Source organism: Pseudorca crassidens, chromosome X, assembly GCF_039906515.1.
Source record: "Pseudorca crassidens isolate mPseCra1 chromosome X, mPseCra1.hap1, whole genome shotgun sequence".
Lineage (NCBI taxonomy): Eukaryota > Metazoa > Chordata > Mammalia > Artiodactyla > Delphinidae > Pseudorca > Pseudorca crassidens.
The window spans coordinates 124,914,409-124,932,349 of record NC_090317.1 but is presented as its reverse complement, the minus strand read 5'-3'; the positions used below and the strand labels follow the sequence as shown (position 1 = coordinate 124,932,349).

General features: G+C 43.0%; 1 protein-coding gene across 7 annotated transcripts in view; it reads left to right on the top strand.

The window, feature by feature from the left end:
• Positions 1-17,941, top strand: part of FRMPD4 (FERM and PDZ domain containing 4) — a 542,135-nt gene that overhangs the window by 497,011 nt on the left and 27,183 nt on the right. For 6 of the 7 annotated variants that reach the window (XM_067722357.1, XM_067722356.1, XM_067722359.1 and 3 more), the window contains exons 6-9: positions 2,975-3,079; positions 5,617-5,724; positions 10,828-10,959; positions 15,997-16,116. In XM_067722357.1, the coding sequence (XP_067578458.1) occupies positions 2,975-3,079; positions 5,617-5,724; positions 10,828-10,959; positions 15,997-16,116 (465 nt within the window). The remainder of the gene's footprint in view (positions 1-2,974; positions 3,080-5,616; positions 5,725-10,827; positions 10,960-15,996; positions 16,117-17,941) is intronic. The other variant, XM_067722361.1, reaches the window with a different exon arrangement.

The window sequence follows — 17,941 nt, the reverse complement described above, 5'->3', positions numbered from 1 at the left end:
CTAATTCAGTAAACTTCAGACTTGTAGAGCTAATGTTTTTATCATCAAAAAGTAATTTTTAAAATGTATGTCCATTATATGAAATAGTCACAAATCCAGAACAAGAAAAATGCAACTTGTATGGATTCTTAGATTCTTATCCCGGGTCTGTTGACTTCAAAATATGTATAAAATAATATTTACTTAACTACCTTGGCTATCTAATATTCTTTCTGGTTTTCCTAGATTACCAGGTTTGTCATTAGGGCATGGGAAGTAAATTCAGGAATGAGGCTCCAAGAAGCGGGCATGCAATAGCTACAGGCAGAAGAGACAAGCATCCCCAGCTTGACCAGTTCTGCTCTATGGGACCACTTTAGGGGCAAATAACCCTCTGTACTTCCATAGGAACATCACTGCATTCTAAGATTATACATCAAATGAGATGCATAGAAACTACATTCTGTTAAATATATTTTTTATTGAGGCAAGGAATTATGTAACATTTTAGAAAAATAAGGTAAAATACCACATTTAAAAATTCAGATGCATAGAGGAATGAACCTCAGTATCTGGCACACTGAACACATGTGAAATACATCATTCCCAAACAATGCTGGGGAAGTGGGGCGTTACTGCATTCAAATATCTCATCTAATTAGCAGTGTCTGTTCTGGGTAGCTTTATTACAGCCGCTTCACTTGAGCTAAACGCATTGTGCCAACGTAAATATCCCCTGCTTAAAATCATTACGGGAGAATAATGTTTTCCCTTCAGCTAAAAAATGACATATCAAAAGCAGATGAACTCCCTACTGTATGATTTGTTCATTCATCATGACTAAGCTTGGCCTGTAATTACGGTACTGAAGAGAACATCCCTGTCCCATGACTTCAGCTTTGCAGTAGGACTTTTAAAAGTCACGTTGAGCATGTTCAAAGCTATTCTTTTGAGGAGCCATTCAGAGTTTGTCTGGATTTTTGTTTCATTTTGTTTTTAAAGGGCAGCCGTTCTCTCAGAACATCTTGCATAAGTGGAAGAATTGAAACTCTGGAGGCCAAAGCATCCGTCTATGCTGCCCTTAAGACACAGGGGAACTTTTGAAATAACAGGATTTTCTGAGCATTAAGGCAGAACTCCACCCAGGAATACACATCCACATGTTTTATCATGTGTTTTTCCAACAATGATTGTTTTATTATAACACATAACGTAAATCTACCATTTTAACCGTTTTTTTTGTTGTTGTTGTTGTTTTTACCGTTTTTAAGTGTACAGTTCTGTGGCATTAAGTACATTCAGAATCTTATGCAACCATTGCCACTATCAAGTTCCAGGACATTTTCATCACCCCAAAAGGAAACTCCATACGCATTAGTCACTCCACATTCTCCTCACTGCCGTCCCCAGCCCCTGGCAACCACTAATCTGCTTTCTGTCTCTATTCCATAGAGACAGAATTTTCCTATTCTGCACATTTCGTAGAAGTGGAATCGAATCATACAATGTGTGGCCTTTTGTGTCTGGTTTCTTTCACTTATCATGATGTTTTCGAGGTTCATCCATGTTGTAGCGTGTATCAGAACTTCTTTCCTTTTGTGGCTGAATAGTCTTCCATTGTACGGCTAGACCACATTTAACTTATCCATTCCATCATATTGTTTTTAAATTGATCTCCAGTATACTTGTATTTGACAAAGATGGGAATCCTTTTATTGCTTTCATTTTACTTGAAATTCAAAGTATGGGACACCCTAACTGGCTTCTGTGCTTTGAGATTAATGCAATACACAGGAGGATGAACCTCTGTGTTGACTTTAGAGTCAATTACTAGAATTCTTTACACAACAGCCTCAATCTCTTAGAACTGTATAGTATGAAAAACGTTAGGCTGAACCGTGTGCCGTTTCCAATATTTGACCATTTTAATCTATAAAATTGCAGTTGTATGATTCAAGCTAAATATTTACCTCTGTATTAGGTTCCATAGAGAATGCATTTCTTTTTCAAAATAAACAGATGGTGCCTGCAACATGGTAGGGAGCTCACCTACCACATGAGTTCCCTTCCCCTCACAGGCTTTGTTAAAACAGTGCAGTGAGGCTGATTCTCAGATGAGGGCAGTTGACCAAGATCACAGCCTCTAAGCAGGTTTTATCATTGTCCTTCCCATTTCTGAGGGAGACCAACTGAATCCCTCAGCCCCTCTTTCCAATGAAAGACAGTACAGAGGGCCTAGAAGATGAGGCAGAACATGAAGTCGACCTTTTTTTTTGATATTATTTCTTATTTATTTATTTTATTGAAGTATAGTCGATTTACAAGGTTGGGTTAATTACTGCTGTGCAGCAAAGTGATTCAGTTGACTTTCACTTCTAAGTCAAGGTCTCCTCTCTACCTTTCACTTCTAAGTAAGGTTATAGGATCACAGGTTACCAGTAAGAGGCTGAAACTCAAGTTTTGGGCTCATAAAGCGTGGGAGCTTTTGCACGTGTGCGTGTGTGTCCCCTTGCCTGCTCACGTGCCCATACACCATTAATGTGAGTAACAGTAGGATTATCAATGATTTTAGAACTATCAGTGGCTCTTCTCCACCTTGTTAAAATACATAACTAATGAGCAACTTGCCATAAGCCCAACATGAGATTTGGCTACCACCCAACCTTCTGCGTGGCACTCAAAGCTCCGTATTGGAAGCAGGATTTATGTACTTCCACAACTGTCATTTTAAAAGGTCCTTGGAAACGTGCTCAGTAAGAACATGGAACATGCTGTCTATAGTTCTGGTCTGGTGGCTAAATCAAACTTATTGCTTGATGAACACAACAGAGTTTCAACTGCATCCATAATTTGTATCTAGTCCTTGAATTGGGCACGCACCAAACACTTTTTAGCAAAAATGTTAAATATCTGGGAGGATAAAGATAGGAAACAATTCTTACAAGGTTGGCCTTACATTACCAATAATCAGATCAAATGTTTTCTTATTTTCTAGTCTCCCAAATCAGCATTTATTAGTGCTGCAAAAAAGGCAAGGTTAAAGTCCAATCCAGTCAAAGTGCGATTCTCCGAGGAGGTCATCATCAACGGCCAAGTGTCGGTGAGTTGACAGACACCCGCTGGTGACTCAAAGAGAGGCCTTGAGGTGTAGGGGCTTTGCACTAAGCAGAGCCAGTCACCCCGCTGGAATGATCAGTTCAGAATTGGTTGTTGGATTTCACAGGGGTGTCGAATCTCAGGATTGTAGACGGCTTGAGAGATCGCCAGGCTGTGCCAGCTGTATTCCTTCTTACAAACCCAGAAAACATAGTAGTCCAGAGTTAGAGACTTCACTACTTTACAAAGGAGTTCGTTTGATTTGAGATCACTTGACATTGCGTCATGCTGAGTAGAATATGCCTCTTTGAAACTTGCACCTATTTCTCCCCATTCTGCCAACTACACATTCTTCCATATAACAGCCCGTTCTATATTTTGAGAAGGGTTTCCCCTGAGGTTTTCCTTATCCAAAATAAAATGTCTCTGTTCTTTCAACTAATCAAAATGGAAAGAAGTTAAAATGATGGGAAAAGTTTCCTATATGCAATCAGGAGTGAAGAAATACTGCCCACACCTCCATCAATAGGTCTTGATAGGAATCATGATTAGTCAGGCACATAATTGATCTTCGAAATGAATGATGCAAACATTGATAGGATGCTTATTTTCAATTTTCCCCCCAAATATATAGCCTAGTATTTTTGGTTGTTAGCAAGCTACCGTCCAGGGTGCTCATATTTTTTGGACCTTTGAAATGCCACCTTTTGTTGTCGAGGTTTTGTTGTTTAAATAAACTCAAAGGGATAAAAATCTCATCCATGATATACTTGCTAAGGGCCACAGACTCTTCCCTGGGTGGTCCTGGATTTGAATTTGCAGATAGAGGCCTGTGTGTCCCGGGCAAGGCACTCATGGTGCCAAGTGTCTTCTGGCCAAAACTTGCTGACCTGCATCTGCCCCACTCGGAATCCAGGGGCTTAACTGGCCAGTCTACCAAACTGTTGTGATGTTTGTGGGATGGGGCCGAAGGCTGTGCTGCCCCATGTACATTTTAGCTGTGGCCTTGTCCTCCCAGTGGCCATGTCCCACCCCATCCCCTCTGCCCCCTTTCACACCACGGTCTCTTCTGTTCCTCTCGGTAAATCCCCATTGCTCTGGATGCAGAGTTACCATAATTATCATTTCAGAACAAGACTGTCCCAGTTTAAGGCTGTTAGTTCCAGTCCCAGAAGAATGACTATGACACAGAGGGTCGTGGGAAACTTACCTCATCTTTTCTCAAGCTTCTGAGCATGAGATTGGGCAATCAGTTTATGCATCTTTAGAGAGAATATGATTCCAGGAGCTGCTGTGGCAGCTTCCCCTTGTCCCTGGATAAAAAGCAGCTGGTGTGTGGGGACAGCTCTGGGGGTTGATCATCTCCTGCAGCATTCGCGGCCTCACCACAGGCCTGAGCGTGGCAGGGACATTCGGTCTGCTGTCTGGCCCTCAGCCTTTGTGACCGGCTTCCTTTCCGGTCTCCTCTTGCTTTTCTGAGTCGTCGTGTGGCCTTCCTTCTGGACTTGGGGCTGCACTAACTCAGTGAATTGGGCAGCAGGAAAGTCGTGTGTGAAGCCCTCAGGAGTAGAGAGGAGGGGAGGGGAGTCAGAGAAAGAAACAGGAAGCGAAAGGCATGAGACTGTTTCGGACATACTTAAGGACTGAATTCTCATGGACCAACTGTAGGACGGTAGCAAATCTCTGGCCATCTCCTCTCAGTTTCCTCATCTGTAAAACAAGGGACTTAACGCTTTCATAATTGCTGACTTCCCCTCCACTCCTGTGGCTTCATGACCAACCACGTGTTCGTGGAACTCACCCAACTTGCCTTCCTGCTCCCCCTTTCGTCTCTCCCCACTTCCAGTTGAAGAGAAAATTCAAAGGAATGTGTGTCTTTTGTTTACTTTTGGTTGCGCTCCAAACATCTCTTTTTGACTTATTTTTAAGTTATCTGTTTGTTACAGACAGTGTTTTATTCTTTTAACACAGTAACCCGTTCCTCATATATCCCCTTGGAGTTTGAGGAACATCTCTAAATGGGTTAAAAATCATTTCACAAAATTACTTTAAACTTGAAGCTTGTTAATGCTTGTGATTCGCCATCATGACCCCTGCCAACAGGCATCATGTGAAACATCGTCATTGCTGGTCTTCTTTCTGTTTAAGACATGCTGCTCTGCTAAAGTCTGGCCTTGTGGTCCCAAACATTGTGGTCTAATTACAAAGGTGTTATTTCTGTCATTGCGTTTTCTAGTGGGAAACCTTGATTTAAATTAAAAAAAAAAAACTCATCTGATCGATCTTCTGACGGGAAAAGTTCTTTTAGTTGATTCAGCTGAGTTATTTGTAGCTAGAAGAGAAGAATTTTGCTATGAACAGCTGAACTCAGATATCACCAAAGGGATACTTTGGTTGGCCTTAGGGAGTTTGATTTTTTATTGTCTTATGCTGTGATTAGAATAAATTGCAGATATGTGCTGCTTCTACAAAGGGCAGAATCCTAATTCAACTGACTTACACCCCCTCCTCTTTTTTTTTTTTTTTTTTTTTGTTAAATAGGAAACTGTTAAGGATAATTCACTTCTTTTTATGCCAAACGTCCTGAAAGTCTATCTGGAAAATGGGCAGACCAAATCGTTTCGCTTTGACTGCACCACCTCCATAAAGGTAAGAGGACCCGCTGAACCGTGTACCTGGACACTGCCAGGTACGGCGTGGAAGTCCCACTGTGACTCTTGTGCGGCTATACCTTCATTCAGAACTATCTGTTTATTTCTGAGATTTTTTTGGTTGTTTCCAAATAAGGTAGTGTGTGAATACTTAAACACAAACCCAAACAAAAAATTTAAACTAACAAGGTTCTGCTCTGCGTGTGTGTGTGTGTGTGTGTGTTGCAAAACAATATAATATGCTATCAGTATTGAGATACTAGGGCTAGTCATTTTAATACAGCTGAAAATTAATTAAAATAGTGTGACTGTCACCAAGAAGGCTTGGCACCCTGCCCAAAGCCAGCATGATTTCTCGGCCTTGCTATCCACGGAGATGATTAAGATGTTAGATGTTAATTGAGTATCTGCTACTTTGGTGTCCAGCAAAAAACAAGGGATAGAATAATGTAAAGATAACATTTACTTTCAATTGCTGTAACCAATTGCATGGAAATGATACATTAAAAAGGCAGAAATGAGGTGTACTTTTAGGAGAGGGGAGAAAAGGAAGAGTCACAAAGCAATCCTGTTATTTCAGAGCCACAGGTGAGTTCTACCTAATGAGTTCTCACCTGGTATAACAAAGCGTATGAGTTCTTTACCCCCATGTTTCCTTCCTGGGGAAGAAAAGTGCATATTCTCTATTTTATTGGGCAAAGGTGTGTTCAGAAATTGATTGCCCCCTAATGTTCTATCAGCCTAAAATAGGCTTTCTTCAAATGGCACAATAAAAAGGGTTTTATTGAGGTTAAAAAAAAAAAAGGGTACCTAGTGATGATCTGTACAATAATGTATCAAGAGAATATCAACTTTGTATTAAAAAACGCCTACCAATAGTCAACCTCTAATTCTCTTTTTTTTTTTTTTTTTGCGGTACGCGGGCCTCTCACCGTTGCGGCCTCTCCCGTTGTGGAGCACAGGCTCCGGACACGCAGGCTCAGCGGCCACGGCTCACAGGCCCAGCCGCTCCACAGCACATGGGATCTTCCCAGACCGGGGCACGAACCCGTGTCCCCTGCATCGGCAGGCGGACTCTCAACCACTGCGCCACCAGGGAAGCCCTAATTCTCATTTTTTAAAAATTAATCAGCATAGGCCTTATGAGTGGAATTATTTCCGCCAAGACCATCTCGCTGTGCATTCTTATTGCCACGATACCACAAGCAGCTTGTTCTGAATTGCTTGAAATAGGTCGTGATTTAGCAGGTAATAGAGCAGACAATATTAGATTGATGAGGGACCATTTAAATTATCCTTAAATCATTCCAGATGAAATATTAACTTCCTTTGTACAAGACTGCTAATTTTAAGTGGTGATGACTGAAAAAGCCCTTTTCCTTTATTCCTACTCAAAATCAATTTATAGGGAGATGTTACTCCAAGTATTGATCAACTAACTTAGTGGTCAGCAAAGTTTTCCTGGAAAGGCCTGTAGAGTGAATATTTTATGCTTTGTGGGCCATTTGCTCTCTGTTGCAACTACTCAACTCAGTTATTGTCTCATGAAAGCAGCCAGAGGCAGGTGGGTTCAGGAGGTCCTTAAGACCACCCTGAGCTTTAATAATTCACTCGAAGCACTCACAGAACGCAGCACATTGGTATCCTCGCAGTTACAGGCAGAGAGCCCCCAGTCATCGTCCCCCTGGGGAGTCATGCCGACAGTGCTTATTTCTCCTAGCACTGGTGTGTGACAGTGTGCACAGGGTACTGCCAACCAGGGAAGTTCGCCCAAGCCTTGGTGTCCAGAATTTTTATTGGGGGTTGTCCACTTAGACACAGCTGCCCACCTGTGTGGCTGACCTTAGCACCCTGCCCCTCCAGAGGTGAGCTGATACCACATGGTCCATGGTCCCCACCATGAATCCCATCGTTAGCATAGACTATCCAGTGTAGCCCAAGACACCCCACGCGCCCCCCCTCAGTGAACAAAGACACCTCTATCAGGCAGGATACTCCAAGGGCTTAGAGGTTACCTCCCAAGAGCCAGGGGCAAAGAGGCAAACCTTTCTTCAGGCAAGACTCATCCTTTACTGTACAGATAATATGTGAATGAATGGCCTTGGGCAGATTCCAAACGAAGGGGCCAGGCTCTAGTTTGAAGACCCCTGACCTAACCCAAAAGAGCTACATTGTTTCAACTCCCTCTGGTACTGTGGCTTGTTCTGTGGTACCAACTGGTCAGAAAAGCCCCTTGCCATTGGAGCCCCTACCCATCTGAAGATATAGGTAAAGACTTGAATGCATTTCTTAACAGAAATAAATCTAAATTTAAAAGAGAGCCCTGTTGTTAATTCCCTCTGGCCTCTTTATTATAGGAACCCACCCCAGACTAAGTTTGATTTCCCTGAGGATGGCAGATGACAATGACAAGATGGGGAGCAATGCAAAGCGTCCACATGAAATTAAAGCTATCTTAGCTTGTGCCTCACAGCCTCATTATCACCAGAGATGCAGACTGGGAGGCGTAAACTGGAAATAGTATAGGTATGAAAGGGATATGATGCTGTTTAATAAAAATTGCCAAAATTCTTGCTTACAGAGGCACAATAGGAAAACACTACTGCTGGCACATGTCCTCCCTGGTGATTCAGGAGAATGTTTTATAAAATATGTGTTGCCACACAGAGGCTGGTTTTCTTTTCTCTTTTCTGGGTCTTGAGCAAAAATTATGAAACAGAATATTTTTATGAAATTCAGTATAGTCACGGAATTTCTGTTGAATGATTTTTTTTGGTGGTGGGTAGGTATGGGGATCTTTGTTTTAAAGGAGCCAGAGGAAATTGAAAATGGTCCACGGGGAAGAATCAAAACCCCAGAAAGAGCAATTAAAACAAAAACTTCTGTGTATGGCCGGGTTTCTCTCCCTTGACATTGTCGATCCTTTGGACCAGAAAATTCCTTGACGCCAGTAGCGTCCCCAGCCCCGTTGTGACAACCAAAACTGTCTCCAGAAATTGCCAAGTGTTGCTCTGTGGGATTTTAGCATCTGAATATTAGTTATCTTTGAAGAGAGATCACTTACTAGTTTTCAAGTACATGAAAAAGGTAATGGTTGAGGACATTTATTTACATTGCAGTCCACTTGTGCTTGTGTATAGAACACCTTTCTGATCATAAATGTTCAGTCCTGTGAAGGATTGCTGACAAAGCTTGCTCATTCTACCTTCCCCGGAGACTTAAAATAAAAGCTGATATATGTATATCATCATTGTCAGCAAAAATAATCAATAAACAATCAATAATAAGACTAGAAAAGAGTTTTATTTCAGCCAAACTGAGGACTATAGACCGGAAGCCAGCTTCCCAGATTACTCTGAGAAACTGCTCCAGAAAAGCATGGTTTTCAAGCACAGTTTTATATCTTGTCAGAAAAAAGGAACATTAAACAAGTCAGGAGTACATTTCTTGAGGATTTCAAAAAAACTAGAGCAGCACGTACACAGCGAGTCAGTATGACCTTGGCACCTGGGAAGGGAGTCTTATCATCGAAACAGGACCAGCATTGGTATCACAGGAAGGGAGCCATTTAATCTTTATTTTTAACGTGGACATTCTTGACTTGTGGTCAGTGTGCCCTTTTCTTTAATAATTAAGGCAGGGCTTCCCTGGTGGCGCAGTAGTTGAGAATCTGCCTGCCAATGCAGGGGACACGGGTTCGAGCCCTGGTCTGGGAAGATCCCACATGCCGCGGAGCAGCTGGGCCCGTGAGCCACAACTACTGAGCCTGCGCGTCTGGAGCCTGTGCTCCGCAACAAGAGAGGCCACGACAGTAAGAGGCCCGCGCACCGCAATGAAGAGTGGCCCTCGCTCGCCGCAACTAGAGAAAGCCCTCGCACAGAAACAAAGACCCAACACGGCCAAAAATAAATAAATAAACAAATAAATTTAAAAAATAAAAAAATAATTAAGGCAGATGTACAATGTTTGATAGGCCACAAACGGACTGTTCAAATTAGCATAAAATTCAAGTTAACTTGGGGCTTCCCTGTTGGTGCAGTGGGTAAGACTCCGGGCTCCCAATGCAGGGGGCCCGGGTTCCATCCCTGGTCGGGGAAGTAGATCCTACATGCATGCCACAACTATGAGCCCTTTTGCCACAACTAAGACCTGGTGCAGCCAAAAAAAAAAAAAAAAAATTCAAGTTAACTCATGCATAAGCCAGAATGACTTCCCCATACCTCATTATGTGAAAATTTCTGTTATCAATATGGTGCCCTAACTGTATGCCAAGCAGTGCTGTAATAAATGCTGTCTATGTATGAACTCATTTAGTCCTGGTATCTATTCTGAGGCAGGTATTATTATTATCCCCGGTTGACAGGGACACTAAGGTGCCTAGAAGTTAAGTGACTTGCCTTAAGCTGCCAGCTAATACGAAGTAGACTCAGGGCAGAAGCCAGACTCTTTCCAGAGCCCACGTTCTTCACGACTACCACGTGCTCTTACAGAGGGGTAGGCTAGGGGTCGGCAAACTTTTTCTGTAAAGGGCCAGATAGCAAATATAATAATTTAGGCATCACAGGCCACACAGCCTCCCCTGCCACCAAGTTCAGGTCTCCCCATGCAGAGCACGAAAGCAGCCAATACATAAACAGATGAGCGAGACTGGGTTCCAGTAAAACTTATTTTACAAAAACAGGTGGTGGACTGGATTTGGCATGCAGGCATGTAGACCACTTTCAGAGGTGGTTTAATTGCCACCCCATTTAGAAGGAGGGGAACTGAGCCAACTACACTGCACAATCTGTTGCTAGGCTCTATAAAGTGATTCGGTTACATATATATTCAGACTCTTTTCCCTTATAGGTTATTACAAAATATTGAGTATAGTTCCCTGTGCTGTACAGTAGGTCCTTGTTGGTTATTTTATACATAGTGGTGTGTGTATGTTAATCCCAAACTCTTAATTTATCCCTCCCCTCTTTCCCTTTTGATAACCGTGAGTTTGTTTTCAATGTCTGTGGGTCCATTTCTGTTTTGTATATAAGTTCATTTATATGTGGAATCTACAATACGGCTGCCTTGATTTTGATCGCATCTTGTCTGTTTCCTCTGTAAGGATGTCATCCTAACCCTTCAAGAGAAACTCTCCATCAAAGGCATCGAGCACTTCTCCCTCATGCTGGAGCAGAGGATGGAAGGAGCCGGAACGAAGCTGCTCTTGCTTCATGAACAGGAGACCCTAACTCAGGTGTGTGAATTATGCTCCCAGTGCCCGTGCTGCCCCTGACAGCAGAGGCTGCCCTGCCCAGCGCTCCCCTGTCCTTGAATCCTTTAAATACCTTCCCCACAGCCCTGGGCAGCCCCACTATAGGAAGCGCCGGCATTCATAACGGATTTTACACCTCAAGGTGATGTTTCCCTTTTGTCAATTTTTCATAGACTGTCAGTTGATCTCACAAACAGAATTGTCAAAGACTCAGCAGTGACTCATTGGGGATATGGCTCTGCAGAACTATATTTTATGTTATGGTCGTGACTTGTTCACCTGTTTTGATAATTGATCTCTAGAAACTATTAAAAGGAAATGCTTTCTGCAATTATTTAAATTAAGCCAAAATCATATTTCGTTCTTTAAAGTTCCGGGTACCTACCTCAGACTGTTTTTGGAAGCCTGAAATCCCTGCCCCATCGTGCCCACTGTAAATATGTGACCCACCAATGTGTCCCAGCTCCTGGTCACCAAGATGCCACCCCCATCTGTTCTCTGGGGAGACAAGCGGGTTGCTTGGCTGCTGAATTCAGCACAGCACCCTGACTTTCCTTGTGATTCCACACAAGCAGGGTCTTTGTTGGATGTATAAGGGATTTCAACAAATTCCTCTTATGTAGGAGAGTTCACTGAAGAGGGGAGCTTATGGAGGGGGGCGTGAGGGGACACCAGGAGGAGAGGCAGGGAGTCAAGTCACCCCCAGAGGGATGGAGTAGCAGAAAGTGTCATCACGCTCAATTGCCTTTTGGTTGTCGCACAATTAAAAGCTACACGTCAGGTCCCGCAGATATCCCTGACTCTCTCAATGTAGTAAAACTCGATGCAATGAATTCGTTACGAAGTTATCATTTGTGTTCATTTCCTATCTCTAAACTTGACCTTTTATTTTTATCACGTTTAAATCTGCCTATTTTTTTTTTTTTTTTTTTTTTTTTTTTTTTTTTTGCGGTACGTGGGCCTCTCACTGCTGCGGCCTCTCCCGTTGCAGAGCACAGGCTCCGGATGCGTTGGCTCAGCGGCCATGGCTCACGAGCCCAGCCGCTCCGCGGCATGTGGGATCTTCCCGGACCGGGGCACGAACCCGTGTCCCCTGCATCGGCAGGCAGACTCCCAACCACTGCGCCACCAGGGAAGCCCTACCTATTGATATTTTAAATCACATCTAATTGTTTATTATGTTAACCTGTGCCAAAACACGCTTGGAAACAGATGAGTTGTTTATTCTTTGTTATAGGGGAACAGCCCCTGATACACAGAATCCCACATGTGAAAGGTCAGTGTTTGGCTCCGAGTTCCTCCAGAAGCCAACCTTGAGACAAGGATTTGGATGTCAGTGGTTTATTTGGGAGGCGATATCAGGAAATACTGGCAGAGGAATGGGAGGGGAAATGGGAAAATGGGGACGCCAATAAAGAGTGTGTAATCAAGCCAGTTTCCACTGTGGGCAGCTGGAGCGCAATCCTGCTGGGGACACAGGGAACCAGCAGAGAACGTGCCTCAGAGGTATCCCACCCAAGGGCGAGGGGGCTGGGGCTTCGTACGCTAACATCCTGTCCATGGTTGGGGGTGGGCTTCTCCTAAGGCCAACTGCTCCCTGGCTCTGCTGGTTTGCCCTGTGCTGGCAGATGGTCACAGGTGTTTGCAGTAAATAGCCTTCAGCTTGGAGCAGTAAATGCCAAGGGGATGTGGGCAGACAGCCAGTTACTATGAGTCTAAGGAAACCACCCACAACTTTTTGATATTTCTATTTCTACTTTCCCCCTGAACTTCTACCTACCACCCAGCCTTTATGGGAAAGCTTCATGCTGATTTAGCTGGACAGAGATTCTTTCAAAGTCTCTTCTGATGCTAGGTAACCATACCTTCTCATTCCGGATTGATTTCCAATTTTTAGACTTCTTTTAAAACATTAGAGGAGGAGTTTCAACCCCCGGCTTTCTCTTCCATCAGGACTTTTGGCGCTGGCCACCCTCCTACTCCGCGGGCAGCAAGGTCAAAATTCCTTTTCCCTAAGGGCCAAGAATAATCCCCAGGTCTTTTTGCTTTACCTCCTCCAGTATCTCCTACTCAGAGCTTAATTTACTCTCCCCTACTGGCCTTTTTAATTAGCGTGCTGGTGAAGCCCACCTGCAATTCTTTTCCCAGGAGACCCTGGCTACAGGCTCCTGCTGCAAAGCCTGCCGGGAGTTGTAGTCCCTCGGGTCCAGGCCACGCGTGGGAGTGCGTGGGGCTGGTTGAGGCGGGGGGACGGGGGCCTGGTGTGGTAGGACTCATAAAGGGCCAAAAATAAATGTAATGATGCCTTAAAAAAAAAAATTAGAGGGATTCCCTGGCAGTCCAGTGGTTAGGACTCAGCACTTTCACTGCAGTGGCCCGGCTTCAATCCCTGGTCAGGGAACCGGGGCGGCTCCGCCAAAAAAAAAAAACCAAAAAACAAAACAAAACAAAAAACTTAGAAGGAAACAAAAAGCCTCTAACAATGCTTCTTCCCTTATCTTTCTAGAAGAGGCTTTGTTTTGTCTTTAATCAGAACGAAAAGCAAAGTGCTAAAACTCAAGTATTGTCTCTAGAAAACTGATTGTTTAAATATCCTGAAACAAACCAGCTATATGCCTTTGAATTCAATACATATGAAAAATTTGACCCATGAAATATTTATAGGCATGATAGAACTGGGGAGTAAGTATAAGGAATTTGTCCAATAACAAAAATTATTTTAAAACATTTAACTGTGATGAAAACTGCCAAGGAACTTTTAAGCGACTCTACCTGAATTTCTGGCAGTTTGACACTAAACTTCTGTCTAGAAAGTAACGTTGTTATTACATACTACTTAAAGTTTCCAAGAAATTGTTTTTTTGCTTGTTTTAGAGACTGTTATTCTCCTGGACTGCCATTTCTAATGAGTCTAAAGCATGTTTTTGCATTACATTCATTTATTTCCCAAAACTAGTGTAACCTACTAATGATAAAAATAAACTCAAGGAGGCTTATGGAAAATTCAGGACAGATTCTAACCTGTAATTAAAGGAGCCGGAGATAAGATGATCTCTGACTTTCTGACATCAGACAGGACCTTCTGACAAAACACCATTATGTCACTGTGACACTCATCAGCAGCCCTGCCAGCAGCCCAGGTCTCTTAGAGTCCCACGCATCCTTCTTCCTGGTTTGCTTTACCGTCAGCCAGTGATGAGCAGCCCGGATCCCATGGGCTCCTGACTTCACTCAGCTTTGCAATCCTGCCCACAGACAGGAAGCTGGTTCAGTGTACTGCTTCTCAGGATGCCCAGTATACCTTTAAACGTGGGATGTGTTTTCCCCTTGAAATTCTTCTATATAACAAAGTTAGCAATGTAAACTCTCAGAATGTGTGTGTGCATGCGCACTCCGATAACTCAGTAAAGCTATTACTATTTTATTTCGATTTTTTTTTTTTTTTTGACTGCACTGCGTGGCTTGTGGGATCTCAGTTCCCTGACCAGGGATTGAACCTGGGCCACAGCAGTGAGAGCCCAGGATCCTAACCACTAGGCCACCAGGCAGCTCCCTATTTTGAACTTTTAAATTGCAGTTCACGAACATTTTTATTTTGCCAGGTTTGTCCCCTGCATAAAAGTAGTTACAAGTACATGAAACTGCATGCAAGCGCATTAAAAAGTACATCCAGGGGCTTCCCTGGTGGCACAGCGGTTGAGAGTCTGCCTGCTGATGCAGGCGACACGGGTTCGTGCCCCGGTCTGGGAAGATCCCACATGCCGCGGAGCGGCTGGGCCCGTGAGCCATGGCCGCTGAGCCTGCGTGTCCGGAGCCTGCGCTCCGCAACGGGAGAGGCCACAACAGTGAGAGGCCCGCATACCACAAAAAAAAAAAAAAAGAACATCCAAGTACACAAAACTACAAGTAGAACAACTGTGTGGGTTCCTGCTGCATGGTTTTAGTTTCATCGCACTGACCTCTTTAAGGGAAATTGAAGAAGCTTTTACCTTCTTTTTTTAATCTTTTTTTGTTTGTTATTTTTTTACTTTTTTTCTTTTACCTTCTTTCTTGAAGTCCAGTGTCTTTCATTCATTCAGCTGTGTATGAAGCACCTACCGTTCATTGATTGATTCCCCTTTGTTGCAAAAAGAATTAAGAAACTAAGACCTAGTAGTTGGCACATACTGTGCTGGGGAAAAGGAAAGCGACTCAGAATGATCCATGGTCCTTAACCCTGAAGGACCCGTGGTGTATTCTAAGCCCCTTTGAACAATTTGGACAAATCATAATAGCAGAAGTTTGGGTAGTTTGGAAACCTGAGGACTCCAAATTTAGTGAACGGGCCAAAACTTCTGTCCTCCTGCGTTCCAGTTGGATGTCATCCAAGTTGCCACTGTCATGCTTTCATTGCTACCATCCTTCTGGAGTCTAATTGAGGAAAAAACCCACAGCAGTGTTACACAGTAATAAACTGTAGTGACCAGTCTCTGTGCTCCTATCCCCGGGTCCCCTTCTGCGCCCCCTACCCCCAGCCTTGCTTGAGTGTGTGACTGTCACGACAGCCAGCATCTGCAGATCTTCTTCAGAGGACTTCCCTCAGACTGCTGGCGCCCATCCTGTCCATACCTGGAAAGTCACAGCCCCCTGGGACAGCCCGAAAGCAATGATTTACCTGTGATCCCAGAGGCTCCGTGGTGTAAGTTTCCCACCAGAGTCTCCCTCAGGACAGCCTGTAGCCACCCCTGCTGGGCTGACCTGAGCAGGTTCCTCTCCTGTCTGACCTGCTTCCCCCACTCCCTCACTGGCCTCTCCTGGGAGCAGTTCCTTATTGAAGTCCCTCATTTCAGGGACTGCTTTGGGGGAACGTGACCTAGGTCACAGGTATGTGCAGTGTTCAGGGAATGAGTATGTATGACAAATACTAAAAGAACCTCAACCGCTTCCTTCCTCAGTGTCCAAAGAAAGCTGCCTTTGCTTCTGCCCCTCAGCCCTTTCTGCCGGCACTGAAGGATTCTTGTCATTGGTCTGCTCTTCTAGGTGACCCAGAGGCCCAGCTCGCATAAGATGAGATGTCTTTTCCGAATTAGCTTCGTCCCAAAGGATCCAATTGACCTTTTAAGGCGAGATCCAGTTGCTTTCGAGTATCTGTATGTTCAGGTATGTGAGAACCAGGGCATGTTTCATATTAACATTGTGGGATGAATTAACTGTGGGGTTTTCCCCCCTGAATTCTTTAGTTTGGGATCTTCTCTCTCTTCGTCCCTCAGCCCAAGCTCAATGTATTATAAAAGAATTCCATGGTGCTTTTTTCTTATTGTAGTATAGCTGATTTACAATATCATGTTAGTTTCAGGTGTACAGCACAGCAATTCAGTTATGTTATTTTTATATATATATATATATTCTTCAGATTCTCTTCCCCTATAGGTGATTACAAAATATTGAGTGAGGTTCCAGGGTGCTTTTTAAATGTTCACTTTTGATTTTGAAATAATTTCAGCCTTATGAAAAAGATGCAAGAGTAGTAAATGAGCTCTTTGATATCCTTTACCCGGATTCACCAGTTGTTACCATTTCACTACATTTACCCTATCTTTAGTGTGTGCACACGTCCTCCCCTTCCCCCATCACACACGATTTTTTTCCTAAACCATATGAATGTCAGGTACCAAAACCATGCTCATTTACCCCGAAATATGTCAGTATATTTTCTAGTAATGAGAACATTTTCTAATATAATCATTATACAATTAACCAAATCGGGAAATTTAACACGGATCCATTTCCATTATTGGATCTACAGTCTGTGTCCAAATTTTGCCCATTGTCCCAAAAAGGTCCCTTATATCAATTTTTTCTAGGATAGGATCCACTCCCGGATCTCATTTTGCATTTAGTTGGCATGTTACTTTAGTCTGCTTCAGTCTGGAGCATGCCTCAGCCTTTCTTTGACTTTCACGACCTTGACAGTTTTGCGGAGTGCTGATCAGTTATTTTGTAGAAACCTCTCGATTTGGGTTTCTCTGGGGTTTTCTCATGATCAGATTGAGGCTCTGCATTGGGGGCAGAACAACAACATGAATGACTCCATGCCCTCCTTAGTGCATCGTATCAGGAGGCATGTGATGTCATTTTGTCCCCTTCATGGTAAGGTTCACACTGACTCTTGTCAACATTCATACTAATTGATGTTCTCCAGAAGTTACCACTTTTCCTTTTATAGTTAATAAGTAATTTGTGGAAAGTCACTTTGCAACTCTCATTATCCTTTTACCTGTTCATTTTAGTATTCGTTGATGATTCTTGCCCAAATATTATTGCGATGGTTGAAAATGATGATTTGTCTAATTCTATTATTTCTTCTTCAGTTATTTGCTGGCATTCTCCTGTAAGAAAGAGTTTTCCCTTCTTCATTTACTTATTTTGTTTATTCATTTATTTGGTGCTTAGATTGTTCTGAAATACCGTGATATTCATTGTAATGGAATTATTCATTTCAAGGCAGTAAAACTTTAAGAAGATATATCTTTTTGCAGACTGTCTATATCTGATTCTGGGATATAATTTTCAAAAAGCAAGACTTCCAGAAATGAGACGCTTTGCTGTTTATCCCAGGGATAAGGGAATTTATCTGCTTGATATTTAGGCGATGTTCCTATATTTCTCTATAACTGCTTCCCATTACTCTTACTTAAATTCCCAATATAATCACATCAAACAGTAAGAGCCCACTTACCTAATGCTTAAGCATCTACATTAGAATTACTCAAAGAGGTTGTAAACCTTAATGTAACCTTCCCCCACAAAGAAAGGAGAAAACGCAAGAGTAAGGCCAAAAAAATGCTCTCTTTGGCTGGGGGATATCTGTATAAGCCAAAGGTTGCTGGAGCCCTAAGTAAGAAATAAAAAGCAAAGAACGTAGGAAAAAGAAAAATAGAAGAAACATTTGTTAACTCTGGGTAGTTGATATACTGACTGGTAT